Genomic DNA, 16270 nt, shown 5'->3' with positions numbered 1-16270 from the left:
CCTGGAGCAAAGAAATTCAGCAAACAAGTCTCTGCAGTAGTCAGTATCATCCACAGTTTACAACTGAGGAAACCTGAGATTTAGGAGCTCTGACCAGAAGTTCACAAAGTGCCACTTACATTATGTAAAAGGTGCAGGAGAGGTCAAAGCACATTCTTTCGCATCATTCTATTTGGTTTTCACGAACCACTCTGGGAAGTTATGTCTGCTTTAATTCCAAAGCAGAATCAGAAAAGGAAAAACAAAGCAGTTCCTTTTATTTCAAGGAAAAAAAATAATAATAATTGAGGTATATAAAAGCATAACAATGGGGCCTACATCTTGAGGCTGAATGAGAAAGGAGTGTCTCAGGTTTCTGCTCCCTCCACGAGGCCAGCGGGTCTCCTGCACTCAGGCTGGGAGCCCATCTTCAGAGGAGAACCTCGGCACTGACAGGTTGTGTTGCTATCAGTTAGCACCCCATAAACATCAAGGTCACCCCGTTCAGGCCCCTTCCATTAAAATGTGCAAGAGCCCACAGCCCAGTTTGTAAAAGGACTGATGGAGGGGTGCCAAGCCACCAGACAACCTCAGCTTCATGCCAGGGCAGCATGTCCCGTGTAAACTGGTGGTAAATGGATGTTGACCATTTTGTTTGGAGGGACAGCCCTGCGGTCTCCAGAGGAGAAAGGTAGGCTCGACTGATGGGGGAAACTCTGCGTAGAGAATCTCATTGCATTTCGCACACAGCCAGGGTCTGACCTGAACGTAACAAAGGAGGAGCAACAGGGCCAGAAACAGGGGCACATCTTCTGGAAGAACCAGAAGGCTCCCTTGGAGGAGAGCCTGCACCTGTCCAGTCTGGGTCTCAGTCTCCACATCTGTGAAACGTGTGTCCTGCAGCGATGTGCTGAGGATTGTCAGAATGAGGCGAAAGGACCAGAGGAACACTCAACCTTGTCGAATCCCCTTATGCTCTGTGGGTCTCGGGAGCCTCACCTCTTGGAAGGAGAATAGCCAGGTGTTCACACAGCATTGCTTTGATAGTTAATTGAGGAACTGTATGCGAAGAGGGCTTTGTAAACGGTAAAACCTGATATAAGTGTTACGGTATTAAGCCAGAAGTGACTTTCCCCCACATTATCTCATTTGATCTAACACCAGCCCTCTAAGACTGGTGAAGTGGGAATTATTATCTTCATTTTACAGAAATGAAATTGAGATTTAGTGAATTGTATAACTGGCACCTTGAATATTACCCAGCCAGTAAGGGACAAAGCCAAGAACAGATCCCAAATCTGTCTGATCCTAAGATCCAGGATTCTTTGTTCATTGCACATAGGCAGAAAGGTGCCAAAGTGAGTAACAGCTGTAAATCACTCAGATGATCTTAGCGATCAGTTTGTGCTTTGTCTGCTCAGCGATCTCCTGGGGGCAGAGACCATATCCTGTCAAGCTCTGTGTTCCTAGCACCAGGCACAGTTTCTGGCACAAAGCAGGCAGGCATGGACTATTACTGGAAGAATAAAGGAATCAGGGTAAACTGTATATCAGGGCTGTGTCCCCTCTGGAGTGGATGCTGTCATCATTCTCATTTTGCAGAGGAAGGAAGTGAAGCTCAGAGCAATTGAATCAACTGTCTAAGGTTCCACAATGGGCAGAACCAAGCTTTGGAGTCATACCTGATCCCAAGTCTTGAGCTCTTTCATGCACACTGCCTCCAGGTTAATTACTAAAAGAATTTACTACCCAATAGTGAGGACCTGAAGTGAGACCCTCAAATACTGGGGAAGACCTGCCTCTTCTGCTCTCAACCCTGTGACCTCCAAGTGCCCCATGGCCCCCAGCACCAAGGCTTTGACCCATACGGCCTGTCCCTCTCCAGGCTCACACCTCAGTGAGTAGAAACGGTGTTTGCACTTTACTTTCACACCATAAACTGCCACCTGGAAAATGTGCTGAGTAAAGCCAAACGAAGGCTAAGCTGACCTTCCCTCAAGCTCTCAGGTGGAGGTCTCTGCCAGCCCTGAGTGCAGGCCCGCCTCCGGAGGCACCTGGGTGGATGTCCTTGCAGCGCTGTGCCATAGGGCTAGAAATTTCAGACTCGAGACACAGGGGACCCAGGGACCCAAGACAATCAGTCTTCATCTTGAGGGAAGTCCAACTCACTGTCCGTGGGAGCGAGAAGGGAAGGGAGCTTGAAGAACACCTTGAGAAAGCCCCCTTCCTGGAGGGCTGCTGACTGTCCTGACACTGCTCTACAGCCGCACCCTCACTCGGGGAGTTTTCACAGCAGACAGGCCTGGACTGACTGTCAGCCAGGCTGAGCAGGGTGTACCTGAACTGTTTTAAATTCTTTGGCACCGGTAACCCCAGGCACGCATGGATTTGTTAGCCAGCAAACCTTAATTAAAGGTCTTTCTGTGCCAAGAACTATGCTGGGTATCAGGCCTAAAGGTGATCAGAAGAATTCATCCAGCTTCAGGGTGTCCTGCGTTTGACAGTGACACGCACAGAAAAGGAAGAGCAGTCTACCATGTCATCTGGAAAGGCACAGAGCAAGACAGCCACTGCAGGGTGAATCGTGGGAGACTTCTCAGAGGAGGAGGGGGCCCAGCCCTGGGGATGGATGATGCTGTGTAACATGGAGGATGTTTACATCGGAGACTCCCACAGTCTCAGTTGCCGTCTGGTTCCCCCAGCAGTCGATGAGGAAGCTGACACCCAGAGAGGGCAGGTGACCTCCCCAAGGTCACACAGTAGATCAGTGGCTGAGCAGGCATGAACCTTGCAAACCCAGTCCTTGGACATCCAGTGACATCCATCATTGTCCTGAGAAATCTTTCTTGAGTTAATGATCTTGCCACACCGCCTTCCATTGTCCACTTCTACTGGCCCTGATGGGCAGTAGAAATGCTGAGAGGCATCATCACCAGCAAAGTCAAGGAACCTGACCAGGATCACAAAGCTTCTGCTCCTGAACCTGGTGTATCGACCAAATCCCCTGCCTCCAGGTCAGGGCTCTTTCCTCACATTTTCCAGCAACCTCTCTCTCCTCTGGGTAGCCGAGCAGCATGGTGTGGTACCATAGACACTCCCTCCCTGTCCAGCTAGTTTGCTGGGCAAGATGTCAGGTGTAGGAACACCCCATAGACGGACACTGTTACTGATGTTTTCTTTTTTTAACTCTTGAACATTTTTCAGTTCAGTTCAGTCACTCAGTTGTGTCCAACTGTCTGTGACCCCATGGACTACAACACATTGGGCTTCCCTGTCCATCACCAACTCCCAGAGCTTGCTCAAACTCATGTCCATCAAGTCGGTGATACCATCCAACTATCTCATCCTCTGCTGTCCCCTTCTCCTCCTGCCCTCAATCTTTCCCAGCATCAGGGTCTTTTCCAATGAGTCAGCTGTTCCCATCAGGTGGCCAAAGTATTGGAGCTTCAGCATCAGTCCTTCCAGTGAATATTCAGGGCTGATTTCCTTTAGGATGGACTGGGTGGATCTCCTTGCTGTCCAAGGGACTCTCAAGAGTCTTCTCCAACACCACAGTTCAAAAGCATCAGTTCTTTGGCGCTCAGCTTTCTTTATAGTCCACCTCTCACATCCATACATGACTACTGGAAAAACCACAGCTTTGACTAGACGGACCTTTGTCAGTAATGTCTCTGCTTTTCAATATGCTGTCTAGGTTGGTCCTAGCTTTTCTTCCAAGGAGCAAGCGTCTTTTAATTTCATGGCTGCAGTCACCATCTGCAGTGATTTTGGAGCCCAAGAAGATAAAGAATCTCACTGTTTCCATTGTTTCCCCATCTATTTGCCATGAAGTGATGGGACCAGATGCCATGATCTTAGTTTTCTGAACGTTGAGTTTTAAGCCAGCTTTTTCACTCTCCTTTTCACTTGAACATTTTAGCCCTTGCCTAGTAGATTAAGATGAAAGTTCTGAGCCTCTGAGATCTGGTTTTATTTTCTTTCCTTTTTCAAAAGTACTTAAACTGTTAGTAATTTTGAAATCAGAAGTACAGCTTAGAAGGGGTAAATGGGCAAATGCAACCTGATACAGGTGTCAGTCAGTCTAATTTGAAAGAAATTAAAGGTGTTGAGATTTTCTTTTGAAGAACCTTGGGCCACAAGGCACAGAATCAAATCAGGGTCTCCATCACAGCCCTGGCCAAGAGCATCAAGGGCCCCAGTTGTTCAGCTGGTTTCCTAAAAAGCAGTTGTTTTCAGAGCCTCCACAGCCTCTGCCTGCATAACTGTGAAGCTGTCGCTGGCCCCAAGCCCAAGGGGCTTGTGAATCAGGTCATGTGTGTGTTTTGCACCATCTCACAGTCGGGTCTTTGTGAAGGGCTGGGCAGCTCCACTCTGGCTGTGAAGTGCCCCCACCCCCAAGCCAGTATTGCTTTGAATGGGAAAGGCCATTTCGATGGCGCTTGGAGTTGGGGAGAAGCCATGAGCAAGAGGACAAAGTATAAACCCAGCAAAAGCCCAGAACAACCACCCAGAGTTACCCCCATGGGGTGCTGGAGGGCCAACCTCCCTTTCATCCCGTCTCAATTAGAGTCAAGGCTGGAGAGAAACGCACGCCCAGGACCCCTCACGCACCCCAGCCAAACCCACCAGCACTTGACTTGGCAATCAGGGACTCATCCTCACTTTGTTGTCACACATAACTGGTTTTTAATTAAATCTGACTTTCCCTCACATCTGTTCTGAAGGCCGGTCCATTTTGGAAGTGGCAAGCACGAAAGTGGGGACAGGCTGGCCACAGGGAAAAGCAAAGAGGGCAGAGGCCTGCAGTCCATCCTGTTCTGATGAGGAGGGGGGCTGGGGACAGGCCTCGGCCGGGAGAACTATTCCTTCAGGGGGTCCTTGCCCACAGGGATCAGCCCCGAACCCTGACAGCGCACGGAGCCTGGCGGAGGGGAGCCAAGTGCGACCCTTGTTCCCCAGAAAAGCTCGCTCAATGCCTGTTTTCTCTTGCCTGCCCCACAGAGATCTGTGCTGCTGACTGCGGGGGCCACGGTGTCTGCGTGGGCGGCGCCTGCCGCTGTGAGGACGGCTGGATGGGGGCGGCCTGCGACCAGCGCGCCTGCCACCCGCGCTGCGCAGAGCACGGGACCTGCCGCGATGGGAAGTGTGAGTGCAGCCCGGGCTGGAACGGCGAGCACTGCACCATCGGTATGAGGGCCGGGCCGGGCCCCCCTGGGGGCTGCACACTGCCTGCGTCTGCGCCGCCGGGCACTCTGGGGGGCCCCCATCGCATGCGGGAGCTGGGCCGAAAGTCCTTTCATCTGACGACATTATGGTCGGCTTGTCCTAGACGTCAGTTGGATTTAAATTCACAGTCGGGGGATCTGGAACCTTTTCCCTCCCAACCTGCATTTCCCAGGTCTCAACCAGCTGGGAGCATACCTTGGGTCTCGCCCTGCCCAGGCCAAATGGATGATAGCTTTGTGTTAGGGAGCTGGGGTTGAAGAATGAGGCAGATGACTCCACCACTGAGCAACTGTGAGCAAGGTCTAAGTGTCTCTCGGAGCCTCAGTTTGCTCACCTATGAAATGGGGGCAAGAATGCACGTAAAGAGCTTAGCACAAGCTGCCACATTGTACTGCTCATTACATGTAGCCCATTAAATCAAATTTATGGTCTGATTGGGAGGTCTTGGTCTTGGCGCTGACCCCTCCCCACATGGCCTCCTGAGCCAGTACTCCCAGAGAGGCCTGGAGTCCTGGAGAAAGCTTCCCGCAGGTCCCAGGCCACATCTGCAGCCCATTAGGCCTGGGGTGCCCCCCACTCCTGTCCTCGGCTTCCATCCTGTCTGCCTTTGTCTCCTTTCCCCTCTCCAGGGGGCTCCTCAGCACCAGCCCCTGCTGAAGCAGCACTGTTGGCAGCTTTCAAAACAAGCTGATCACTCCATTCCCTTCTTTCTGCCTTTCCTGCTGGTTTTGTTGATTTTAAACACAGCCAGACGTTTGCTTGGTTTATTATCCTGGATGAACACTCACCGAAAAGTCTTTATTGAGTCAACTGGTTTGTGTATGTGTGTTTTAACTTCTTCCCTTTCCATGTTTTTGTTTTTTTTTTTTAAAGAAAGGATCTGTGATCAGATGGTGAGCACATGGCTTTAGGAGGCAGGACGCTGGGTGCCTCTCCAGCTCTGAAAGTCCCCTCCTGAGTCTTATAGAAACTGGGAGGCAAGCCCCAAAGATTTTGAGGGGCAAAGGAATTTTGAACAAATGGAGCTCCCTCTTATTTCATGTTTTTTGTTTTTTTAGGCTTCATTCCTTCTGTTTTATAGCCTGAAATTAGTTTTTATTGATCATGTCCGCCCCCACCCCATCGCTCTGTTTATAAATGGCTCTGGAATGCCTCATACTTACTAACATCAATAATAATGGCTTCTGATATTTGAGTATTTACAATGTGGCCAGCTCTGTGCTAAGGGCTTTGACTGCATCATTTCATACACCTAAGCCATCACCCTGTGAAGGCACGTGTATTAGCCCCTCCTTTGCAGGGACCCGAGGCCTACAGTCACTTAACCGTTAAGAAGTAGAACAGGAACTTGAGGCTTGGTTTTCTGAGCTGCGGTGAAAGCTCAGGTTTTCTGCAGAGGCCTTGGACTCTTGTCCTTCCCAGAGGCTGGGCCCTCCTATCCCAGCTGTGCTCAGAGTCCCACAGTTAGTTTGCCAGTCAGTGCTCTTACCACACGCAAAGCTGCTTCCACCGCCGCCAGCATCCCAGCCCACTTTCTATCAGAGTCATCCTGTCTCATGACAGCCCTGGACACCCCCTGAAAGAGAAGCAGCCCAAGTCACTCAGGAGGCCCGCCCGCTTCTTTAAACTCTGCTCCCCCTTCACCTTCGCTTTTCTGCATGACTAAGGACAGGCTGACCTCTTAGCCTCCCAGCCCAGAAGGGGACCCGTGCTTATTAAAACCAAAATCAGATCCCAGAGAGAGTGCCTTGTTTTCTCTCACTTGCTTACAGAGTCCTCAGCTCACCCCACCAAGTTGCACAAGGTTTATGGATGTCAGACTTTTATAAGATTAAAGCATCTCTTCTAAGTCAAATGGCGAGGGATTTAGGGAAAGTCTCCCCTCGTCCGGTCACGGATGATTCATGGCAGGGCTTGGGAGCAGGCGGTGCTCCGTCTAGCGTCTTGTGGATGTTCATCGGCCCAACTTGAAGAGCATCCCTTTGTTTTGATGCCAAGAAGTCAAAGCAGGCCCTCCCACCTCCCCTGCACACCCGGTTGTCACTCTGTAAGAGCAAATTCCACCTTGGGATTGCAGATGCCGTTTCCCCTCCAGATAAGAAATACATCAAGGTAAAAGTGCACACAATTCAAGAGGAGGGTTGACAGTCATAAATACCAGAAAATGTCACAGGACATTGAAGAAGCAATGGGCTAGTCATAGTGGCTCAGATGAAAGGACGTTGGCTCGGAATTCTATTACCTGTCATTGTGTGGTGAGCGTTTCCTTTGTCCCTGTCTCGTCTACCCGCATGGCAACTTGCCCTCTGTGCGTCCGTCTCGCCTGTGGCCAGCTGCATTCCTGCCAGAAACTCAACACCCTAGTGCCAAAGGAACCCTCCAGTAACCTCGATGGTAGAAGGGAAAGGGTGCGAGATACAAAGGAGGGAACAATGGTGGTGCCTTCTTTTTTCTTTTCAGAACAGAAATGAGAAGGAGAAGCCTCTCTTTAATCTTTAATGGCAACAAGAAGCACTTTCTTATATTTCCAGGGAACTACACTCCCCGTGAGGATCATTTAGGAAAAGCAAAATCTACTAGTGTGAAAAGTTAGAAATTCAAAATGTTAAATTTTCCCTTGTAATCAGGCTTCCTTATTATATGAGGGTTGATTATAGTGCAGCTAGTTCCTATGTTGCAGTGTGGTTTTGTCTTATACCAGAGAAAAGGCCAGGATCCACAATGCTGATTCAGACACCTCCATGCAGTGGGTGCCAAAGAGAGGAGGGCTGTTTATTTGCACACTCCTGTCTTCCATAAATAGGAAAGAATGACTTGATTACCTAATAACCAGCATAAAAGAGTAAGACAAGTCTGAACTCCTTATGACAACTCCGCAGCATAAGAACCTTCTTAACCCAGTGACATTTCCCAGAGTAGATTGTATAGCAGGAATTAAGTATCTCCTTTTGGAGATCTGGGTCCACCTTTTCTTTTATGGAAACTACTTGATTTTTTTTTTTTATAAAACAGATTAGTTTCAGAAAGGAAATTTGGCAGTGGCATCCTCTTTAATGACAATATTTTTGTCAGAAAGCAAGAATATTTTGAATCTTAATTCTTTATGTAGGAATTATCCATCTCTTTGCATCTTCAAGAAAAGTCTTCGTGAAGAAGCACCATGGGCAGACCACATGGTCGCTGGGGGCTTGTTTCTCCATCTACGAATCACAGATCTCAGGATACACGGGGCTGGGGGAGGCCTGCAGGGACACTGGCATTCCAGCCCCTCCTCCACTGCCCACAGACCTGCACATCCATCATCACCTGCTCCTAAAAATAAAAAAGGGTATTTCCCTTTTCACTCTCACTTACTTGTTTCTAATACACCCTACTTTAAATGGAACCCAGTTTCCCTAGTCCAGAAGTTAAGGTAGGATGCGATGTGGATTCGTTTCTCAAGTATGTGGTCAAGACAGAGTCATCAAAAACATATTTTTGGACATTTTTTCCAAGAATTTTATGGGGCTTTTAAGTTTGGGGCTTGACCTCCTATTTCATTAGAGAAAGCTGAAAATCATAGCTAAATTTAAGAAGGTGTTTAATTTTTCGTATTTCTTTGAAAACATCAACATTTTGGATCACTTCTATGATGGTTACTTTATTCATTTCCCTTGACTATAAAGTCCCAAAACACATGTGGGAAATGCTAGCTTCTGATTACATTTGTAAAATTCCAACCTTGACCCCAAAGCTGTGATTGTTCAAAAATGCCAGATATACAGAATTATTTACTAGGCTTCAGGAGAGCTGTCCAGTCCTATAAATCCTGATTCTTAAACAAATCCTCCTCTGGGAGTAAAGATCAAAATAATACTGTGATGATGCAATTACTGGGGTGAACAAAGCCAGACTGCAGAGGAATTATAAAGGAAGGCCACACAAACTTCTGGAGTCCTTTGTCCACTTTTGAATGCTCGCTCTTGAGTTTCTTTTGTGTTATCAGACAGTCCTCAAGCAAGAGAACTCATGAGCACTCATAAGGTATCTGCGTCTGTGAGATAATCCTGTGCTTACAGTTCAGTTGCTTAGTCATGTCTGACTCTTTGTGACCCCATGAACTGCAGCATGCCAGGCTTCCCTGTCCATCATCAACTCCTGGAGCCTGCTCAAACTCATGTCCATCGAGTTGGTGATGCCATCCAACCATCTCATCCTCTGTTGTCTCCTTCTCCACCTGCCTTCTGCCTCCTCAAAGGCATGCTCTTCTATCAGGACCCAAGAGTCGCAGGACAAATGCTGACAAGGAGAAAGAGGACACAGACAGGGATCTGCCCCCACATTGTCAGAAGAGGAGCTTGATTAGCTGATGGTCCTGGGAGCTCTCAGCCCACACGTGATAGGAGTGGGAAACTGGAGACCAATTAGTGGGCTCTGTGAGTCCCTCTCAGGGCGGGTGCCATGGGCTACTTACTCCTCACTGATCCTTTATCCAAAGAGAGAAGAGCATTAACGTATCCAAGAACTTAACAAGAGTATCTCTTGGATGATCTGTCATCCATCTGAAAGAAGTTCAGATGACTATAACCACCCCAGTTATCACCACCTACCATAGTGATCCTTGTTTCATCTGACCTAACATGTACCCACGATACAACTGTTAGAGTCAGCTGAGGCTCCCGAAGGACAGAGTGAAAAAGCTTCTTGACATGTTCTTCACAGCCTTCAATAAGGGGCCCCTGAAGCTTACTGGGATTATCTCAAGAGAAATTTTTAGAAACTTCCATTGGTACAAGCAAGCAAAGGAAAGAAGCTTTCATATCGCAGGTCATAGAAATACTAAAGAGAACTAAGACCTCACAGACTTCCCTCCTGCCAAAGGCCCAGAACTTGTCTTATAAATAACTGTGTGCCTCCACGGTCTCCAGTTTCTTGCAGAGTGACAGGAATATAGCAGAAGCTTGAGAATCGTGTGCAATGCTGAAAAGACAATCATCGTCCGAGAGGAAAATGATTCTACTGCCATCGTCTTCATCCTAAAATCTGGAAGAAAAAGATGAAGGAATTTGGGGAAGCCCTGAATCCACCATCCATAATGCAAGCTTAGGGACTTGACATCATGTTTTCTTACAGTTAGTGCTTTAAAACCACAATGAAATTTTAATTAACTCTACTCAAGGGCATATGCGCCAAGATTTTCAAACAGTGAAAGAAACAACAGTATGGACTTCTGCACATGCCTTTTATAAGTAAATGACATTGGACTTCAAAGACCCAGTTACCACTTTCGTTTTCAGTAGAGACAAGAAAGCTCTGTTTTGCACCCAGGGAACCGTTGGACTTGGTGTTGTTTGGACTTGGTGTTAACTGGCTGTTATCAGCGTTTGGATTCACAGTGTGGCTTGAGGTCTCTATGTAGGGAAGGAATCTCAGGGTTTGTGGAGCCCACCTTTGTCTCCTGAAACCCACAATGTTGATTGCAACCTGAGTCTGCCTCCGTCACTTACACTGGCTGCCGTTCCTGCCTGTATCTAAGAAATTAGTAAGCATTTGTTCAAGGTACTAAAAACACGCTTAATAGAGAACTTTATTACTAAATAGTTCTTATAAATGAAATGACGTTAGAAGAGAGAGCAAGGGCCTCTCTGAGGTCAGCCCCTGAACTTGGGGAGATTAGTCTGCATAGTGGATATAATCTTTACTCATCACCAGAGCCACAATGTCACCATTAAGTTTGGAGACAACATTTTTCTGGCCTGAGAGCTCCCTCCACATGGATGCTGCACAGCTGTATAGCCATTTGGATCCCAACAGTGGTGTCTCATCCAGCTGAGTCATCCTTACCAGCCCCATGAGAGATGTCTAGGCTCACGCCATCTCATCTGTAGCTGGGTTCAGAGTTATGACCAGAATATATGATTAGGACCCTTCACAGAACTCTGCAGATCGGAAAGCTAAGAACACCAGCTGAGCCAAGAAATCCCATATGTTATGGCTCTCTGATGGCGTATCCTGGGAGATGACCTCTAAGCCATTTTAGATCACTTTGCAAACTTAGATGAACAAGCTTGACTAAGACAAAAGTTACAAAAGCACCAAGAATCAAGAAAGAGTTTGCCTTCTCCAGAGATGCTTCCTGGGCTTGTTTTTCCATGCGGGCTGAACCTGTTTTTCACTGTCTGTCCATCCACAGTTTTGTTTGTTCTGTCCTGCATAATACACCACTCCCCTTTGCATTGCCTCCTTACATCCTGTCAGCTCATGGATTCCGCAGGATCTTTGAGAATGAAGGGAAAGCATGTAGACCCATTTAAACTACTCTTCCCAATTTTCCACTTGGCTCTGCAGCCTCTGGAAGCATATTTCATCTTGAAGCACAGACCACAAGGAGGCCTGAACTAAGAACATAGCCTTTCATCCACGAGCCTTTGGAGACAAATATATATTGATGAACAGCAACAGTATCTATCCTGTCCAGAGGATTGAAAACATAAAATTTATGCTTTTTTTTTATGAAGAGAGTAAGAATGTTCTCACAGCTTATAGAACGCTAGGGCTTCCTGATAAGGCCTCACCACTGCATTTGAGCCCTGTCTTACGGACTTATGGTTCGCATGTGAAATCAAGCTAAGGGTGGGGGCCAGCCCGGCTGAAAACATCAGCCCTTCAGGAGGTGGCCATCTCTCCAGGCTTCGTGGGAGCACTTGTGAGGGAGCTGTAGAGGGGGAGGTGTGAGGGAAGCCCCTCCAAAGGCTGTGACCACAGCCTAATGGAGAAGGTAAGATGGTGTGACTGATGTGTGCTGGGGATGAAGAGGTCTGCCCTGCTCCGGACACACAGTCAGGCACCCACATATATGCACAGTAAGCTTATTTCAGAACCATGTTTGACACCCATCCTCACCAATAGGCTTCCTTGGTGGCTCAGACAGTAAAGAATCTGCTTGCAATGCAGGAGACTCAGGTTCATTCCCTGGGTAGGGAAGATCCCCTGGAGAAGGGCATGGCAACTCACTCCAGCATTCTTGCCTAGAGAATTCTATGGACAGAGGAGCCTGGTGGGCTACAGTCCATGGGGTTGCAAAAAATCGGACACAGCTGAGCAACTAACATTTAACACGGTCACAAATAAGCAAAACTTCAGATTGCCAAATAATTCACTGCTTGAATATACCCCCCCCCCCAGTGGTGATGTATGATCGTAACAATGGTGTATGTGTTGGAAAACAAAACATACATCATTCTAAATACCTTTTTGAGTTCATCAGAATTGAGAAAGGGTCAGGGTTTCTTTTCTTTCACAGCGACCTCCACTGACCTGCACCTCACATTCTGTGTAAGAGGCACAAGGAGAGATGCATCTCACTTAGAACACCAAGCATTCTGCATTTGTGTGGGCGCATGTGTCCATGGAAAGTACAAGAGTGGCAAGCAGATAGGCTAGCAGTATATTTGACCAAAGACTCAAGCCACTCCCCTAGTGCATATTAGAGATGATTCACATCTTGCCTGTCTCCGAACCCCAACCTTCTACGGGCACCTCTGCCCAGACAGGATTCCCTCACTCTTGTCCCACAGCGAAGGGAAGGTGGATGGTGCTCTGGGCAGACAAAGTGCTAGTTTTCCGTGAAGCTGACGGATCAGGAGCATGGCCACTTTTGCAGCTTCCCATCCTCCTCCTTCTCCCGTTTCCTTATCCACATGTCCTCTTGTTTATATGATCACATTTCCAAACACCTGGATCCCAGAGTGAGCTGACGTTCCTTTTGGCCCTTCCTGGAGAATGTGCTTGCTCTCCCTCCTTCTCTCTCATGTTGTCCTGTCTTTGGTTTTATTTTCCTCTCCCTGGCAGGTCTGTCCCAAGTGTGGGGTGTGGCCCCCTTTGTCTCCTTAGCACCTGGCATGGTTGTGTGACAGGCAGTATTGCACTTTCTGGATCCTACCTTAAATGTGCTGTCTTTTATTTCCCAAGCGCACTATCTGGATAGGGTAGTTAAAGGTATGGTCTTCCTTCCTCTATTTTCCTGTTGTCTTTGTGTGTGTGTTTGTGTATGGGCATAACAGAAGAAATGTGCACCTAGAAATACACATGTACCCTCTAAGCATGGCGTCCCAAGGCTGCCGCGTCCCGGACTTTGTCACAGCATCCACTGCCCCGGGGGCAGGGTTTTGATAACGAGACGGTTGATATACCTGGAGTGTCCTTCTTCCTTGCCCCCAAGTGCTCAATCTGTTTGTGACATTGCCATCGTGCTGTTATCCTTCCCTTCCCATACACCCTTTCTGCCCCATCTCATGTCACTCTGCCCATCCCTGTGGCCCCTGGTCCATCAGAATTAAGTTGCTGGGAACCAGGGTGGGTGGTCTGAGACAGGAAGCAACGGAGACCCTGGAGCCACTTAAGAAATCTTAAGAACTCCATTCCCACTAGATATGGTGCCAGGCTCTGGAGAAATGAGGGGAAAACAGACCGCTGACCTCAGGGAGTAAATGGTCTATTTGTTTGGATTTTTTTTTCCCCTCTTCAGAGAAGGCCTGACTTAGTTAAGTTTTATCTTTGCAGAGTGTTCCCTACAGGCAAAGTAATTCTTGCCATTTACATTAAGTAGATGGTACCTAATTTTGCAAAAAGGCCTCACTGCTCTAAGAAGAAGTCTGAATGATCAGATATGTGTGCTCCAGAAAGGCTCCAAGCTCCCAGAGGAGAAATACCATGCCATCTTCATATTTTTATCCTTAAGCCCTCACACAGCACCGGGTACCAAATATATGCTCAGTGCTTAAGAACACATACTCTGGAGTCAGACTGCCTGAGTTTGAATCTAAACTCCTACACTTAATGAATTCAATGACCGACCTCCCTTCCTTCCCTTCAGAGTCCTTATAAAATAAGCATGATAACAGAACTTGCCTCATAGGATTGGCATGAGGATTGAGTAAAGTAGTGAATGTAAAGTGTTCAGCACGTGGGTAGGAATGGTGCTCAGTAAATGTTAGCCTCACCCTTAATTTGGAGAAGGACTTCATTAGCCAGGCTAATTTTTGAAACTGTAAAGAAAAAGACTAAACTGGCTTTTAATAAGAGATAACAACTGCTGTTTAAAAATTCATGGAAAGGATTTTAGGGCAACAAAAATGACTGAATGCTTTTCAACTGGGATATCTATGCCAAATATAGCAAAGGTGATTGTGGGGCCCATCCAGTGGATGCCTGGTGTTGAGAAGCAAGGTTCCTTGAATTTTATGTACTGGCCTTCAACCAAGAATAAAATTATTGCAGCAAGAAAGAGTCACACCTCTGAGCCTCTTTAAAATAGGCATTTCACACATGATCATCATCAGGGGAATCCTCAAGATGGATTAAGTTTAATAATGTCACCATCTATTTGGTGAATGTTTTTCCTACTATGTGAAGTTTTTACATACCCATGAGTCTTAAGTGAGTCCTGTGAATTTTTTTTAAGGAAACAGATACTCGTTATACTCATTTGATTGGAAAAGGAAATTAAAGTTGAAGAAGTTGAGTGGCTCAGCCTGGATCACACTTGTAGTAAGTGGCAGAACCAGAATTTTGTATTTCCTGGCCTTATCCATATTTCCAATATTCTTTCTTCTGTCATAGTCAGTCATGAAGAATGTCCCATTAAGTTCCAACATTATTCCTCCAAACCACATCTTCCAAACTGACACCTTCCCCAGGAAGTAACCCACATTCTCTCTCAAGTCACCTGTTCTGATCTGTAGTTCAGCAAATATTCACCAAACCTTGAGCTAGATTAGGTCAATGAATCATAAGTCACTTTAAAAGACAAATGTTTCTTGCCAAAAATCTAGTTCTCCACCAAGCCCCCATCAAACTGGCTCTCTGGTATAATGGGTGCTATTAATTCCCCCAAAAGAATTCAGAGGCTGATATATGTAAGCCCGCAACTTTTCAGAGTAGAGTATTTTACAGTTCAAAGACAAGCCAGCTTTTGTTCTTTCTTTCCACTTGCCTTGGTAGACACTGAAGAAACAGCAGTCTCTCACCAAGTATACTGGCCTCCTCCTAAGTGCGAGGAGATGTGGAGCACACCACAGAAGAGGCCCCAGCCTCCCAGAGAAATCACTAAAAAAATACTGTCACTAAAACACTAAAAATAGTTCCAACAAAACATGATGAGGATTGCGACAGAGGACATCCCACGGCCACTTAGCAATAAGAGCCCTCCCCAGCCTAGGCAGGGCCTCATAGACCGAAATAATCATGGGCCATAACATAACATACAGGAGGCCACTGAAGGCTTTTAAAAGCAGGATACTGACTTGATGGGGCTTCCCAGGTGGCAAAGAATCTGCCTGCCAATACAGGAGATGCAGGTTCTATCCCTGGGTTGGGAAGATCCCCTGGAAAAGGAAATGGCAACCCACTCCAGTGTTCTTGCTGGGAAAATTCCATGGACAGAGGAGCCTGGTGGGCTGCAGTCCATGGGGGTCTCAAAAGAGTCGGACATGAGTGAGCGACTAAACAACACGCAAATGACTTGATGACATTTATGATTTGGAAGGATCGATCAGGCCATATTGTGGGAAAAGTTGAGAAGGAACATTTAGGGGCAAAGAAACCAATTAGGATGCTGTTGCTGTCATCTAGGTAGGAGGTGATGGTGCCCTTGTCTAGGCAACTGCCTGTAGGGATGAAAACGTATAAGAAGACCAGAATGAGAAACATAAATGGGATAGGTATGTTGTATAGCTCCTCTACCACATAAATAAAAACTAAATACCTTCAAGTATTCTGAAAGTCCTCTAGCTTCAAGGGAGTCTTCTTCGTAGGCTTAAATAGGAGGTTGGAAATAAAGTAGTCCCTTGTCATTTAAAGGGCATTATTTCTTTTGAAAAGCCTGCTGCTGCTGCTGCTAAGTCGCTTCAGTCTGTGCGACCCCATAGACGGCAGCCCACCAGGCTCCGCCGTCCCTGGGATTCTCCAGGCAAGAATACTGGAGTGGGGTGCCATTTCCTTCTCCAGTGCATGAAAGGGAAAAGTGAAAGTGAAGTTGAAAAGCCTAGCCCTTCTCTAAACCTTAAAATTATATTATTCTGGGCTC

At 47.1% G+C, this 16270-nt stretch overlaps 1 protein-coding gene across 1 annotated transcript in view; it reads left to right on the top strand.

Annotated features, from left to right (window-relative positions):
* The window catches only part of TENM4 (teneurin transmembrane protein 4), an 848025-nt gene that overhangs the window by 710067 nt on the left and 121688 nt on the right, over positions 1-16270 (top strand). The window contains exons 17-18 of the mRNA XM_081537618.1: positions 4981-5166; positions 13156-13182. Coding sequence (XP_081393744.1) covers positions 4981-5166; positions 13156-13182 — 213 coding nt within the window. The remainder of the gene's footprint in view (positions 1-4980; positions 5167-13155; positions 13183-16270) is intronic.

The sequence above is a fragment of the Giraffa tippelskirchi genome, chromosome 10 (assembly GCF_054371585.1).
Source record: "Giraffa tippelskirchi isolate mGirTip1 chromosome 10, T2T-mGirTip1v1.2.pri, whole genome shotgun sequence".
Classification (NCBI taxonomy): Eukaryota; Metazoa; Chordata; class Mammalia; order Artiodactyla; family Giraffidae; genus Giraffa; species Giraffa tippelskirchi.
This window is presented reverse-complemented; position numbering and strand designations above follow the sequence as displayed.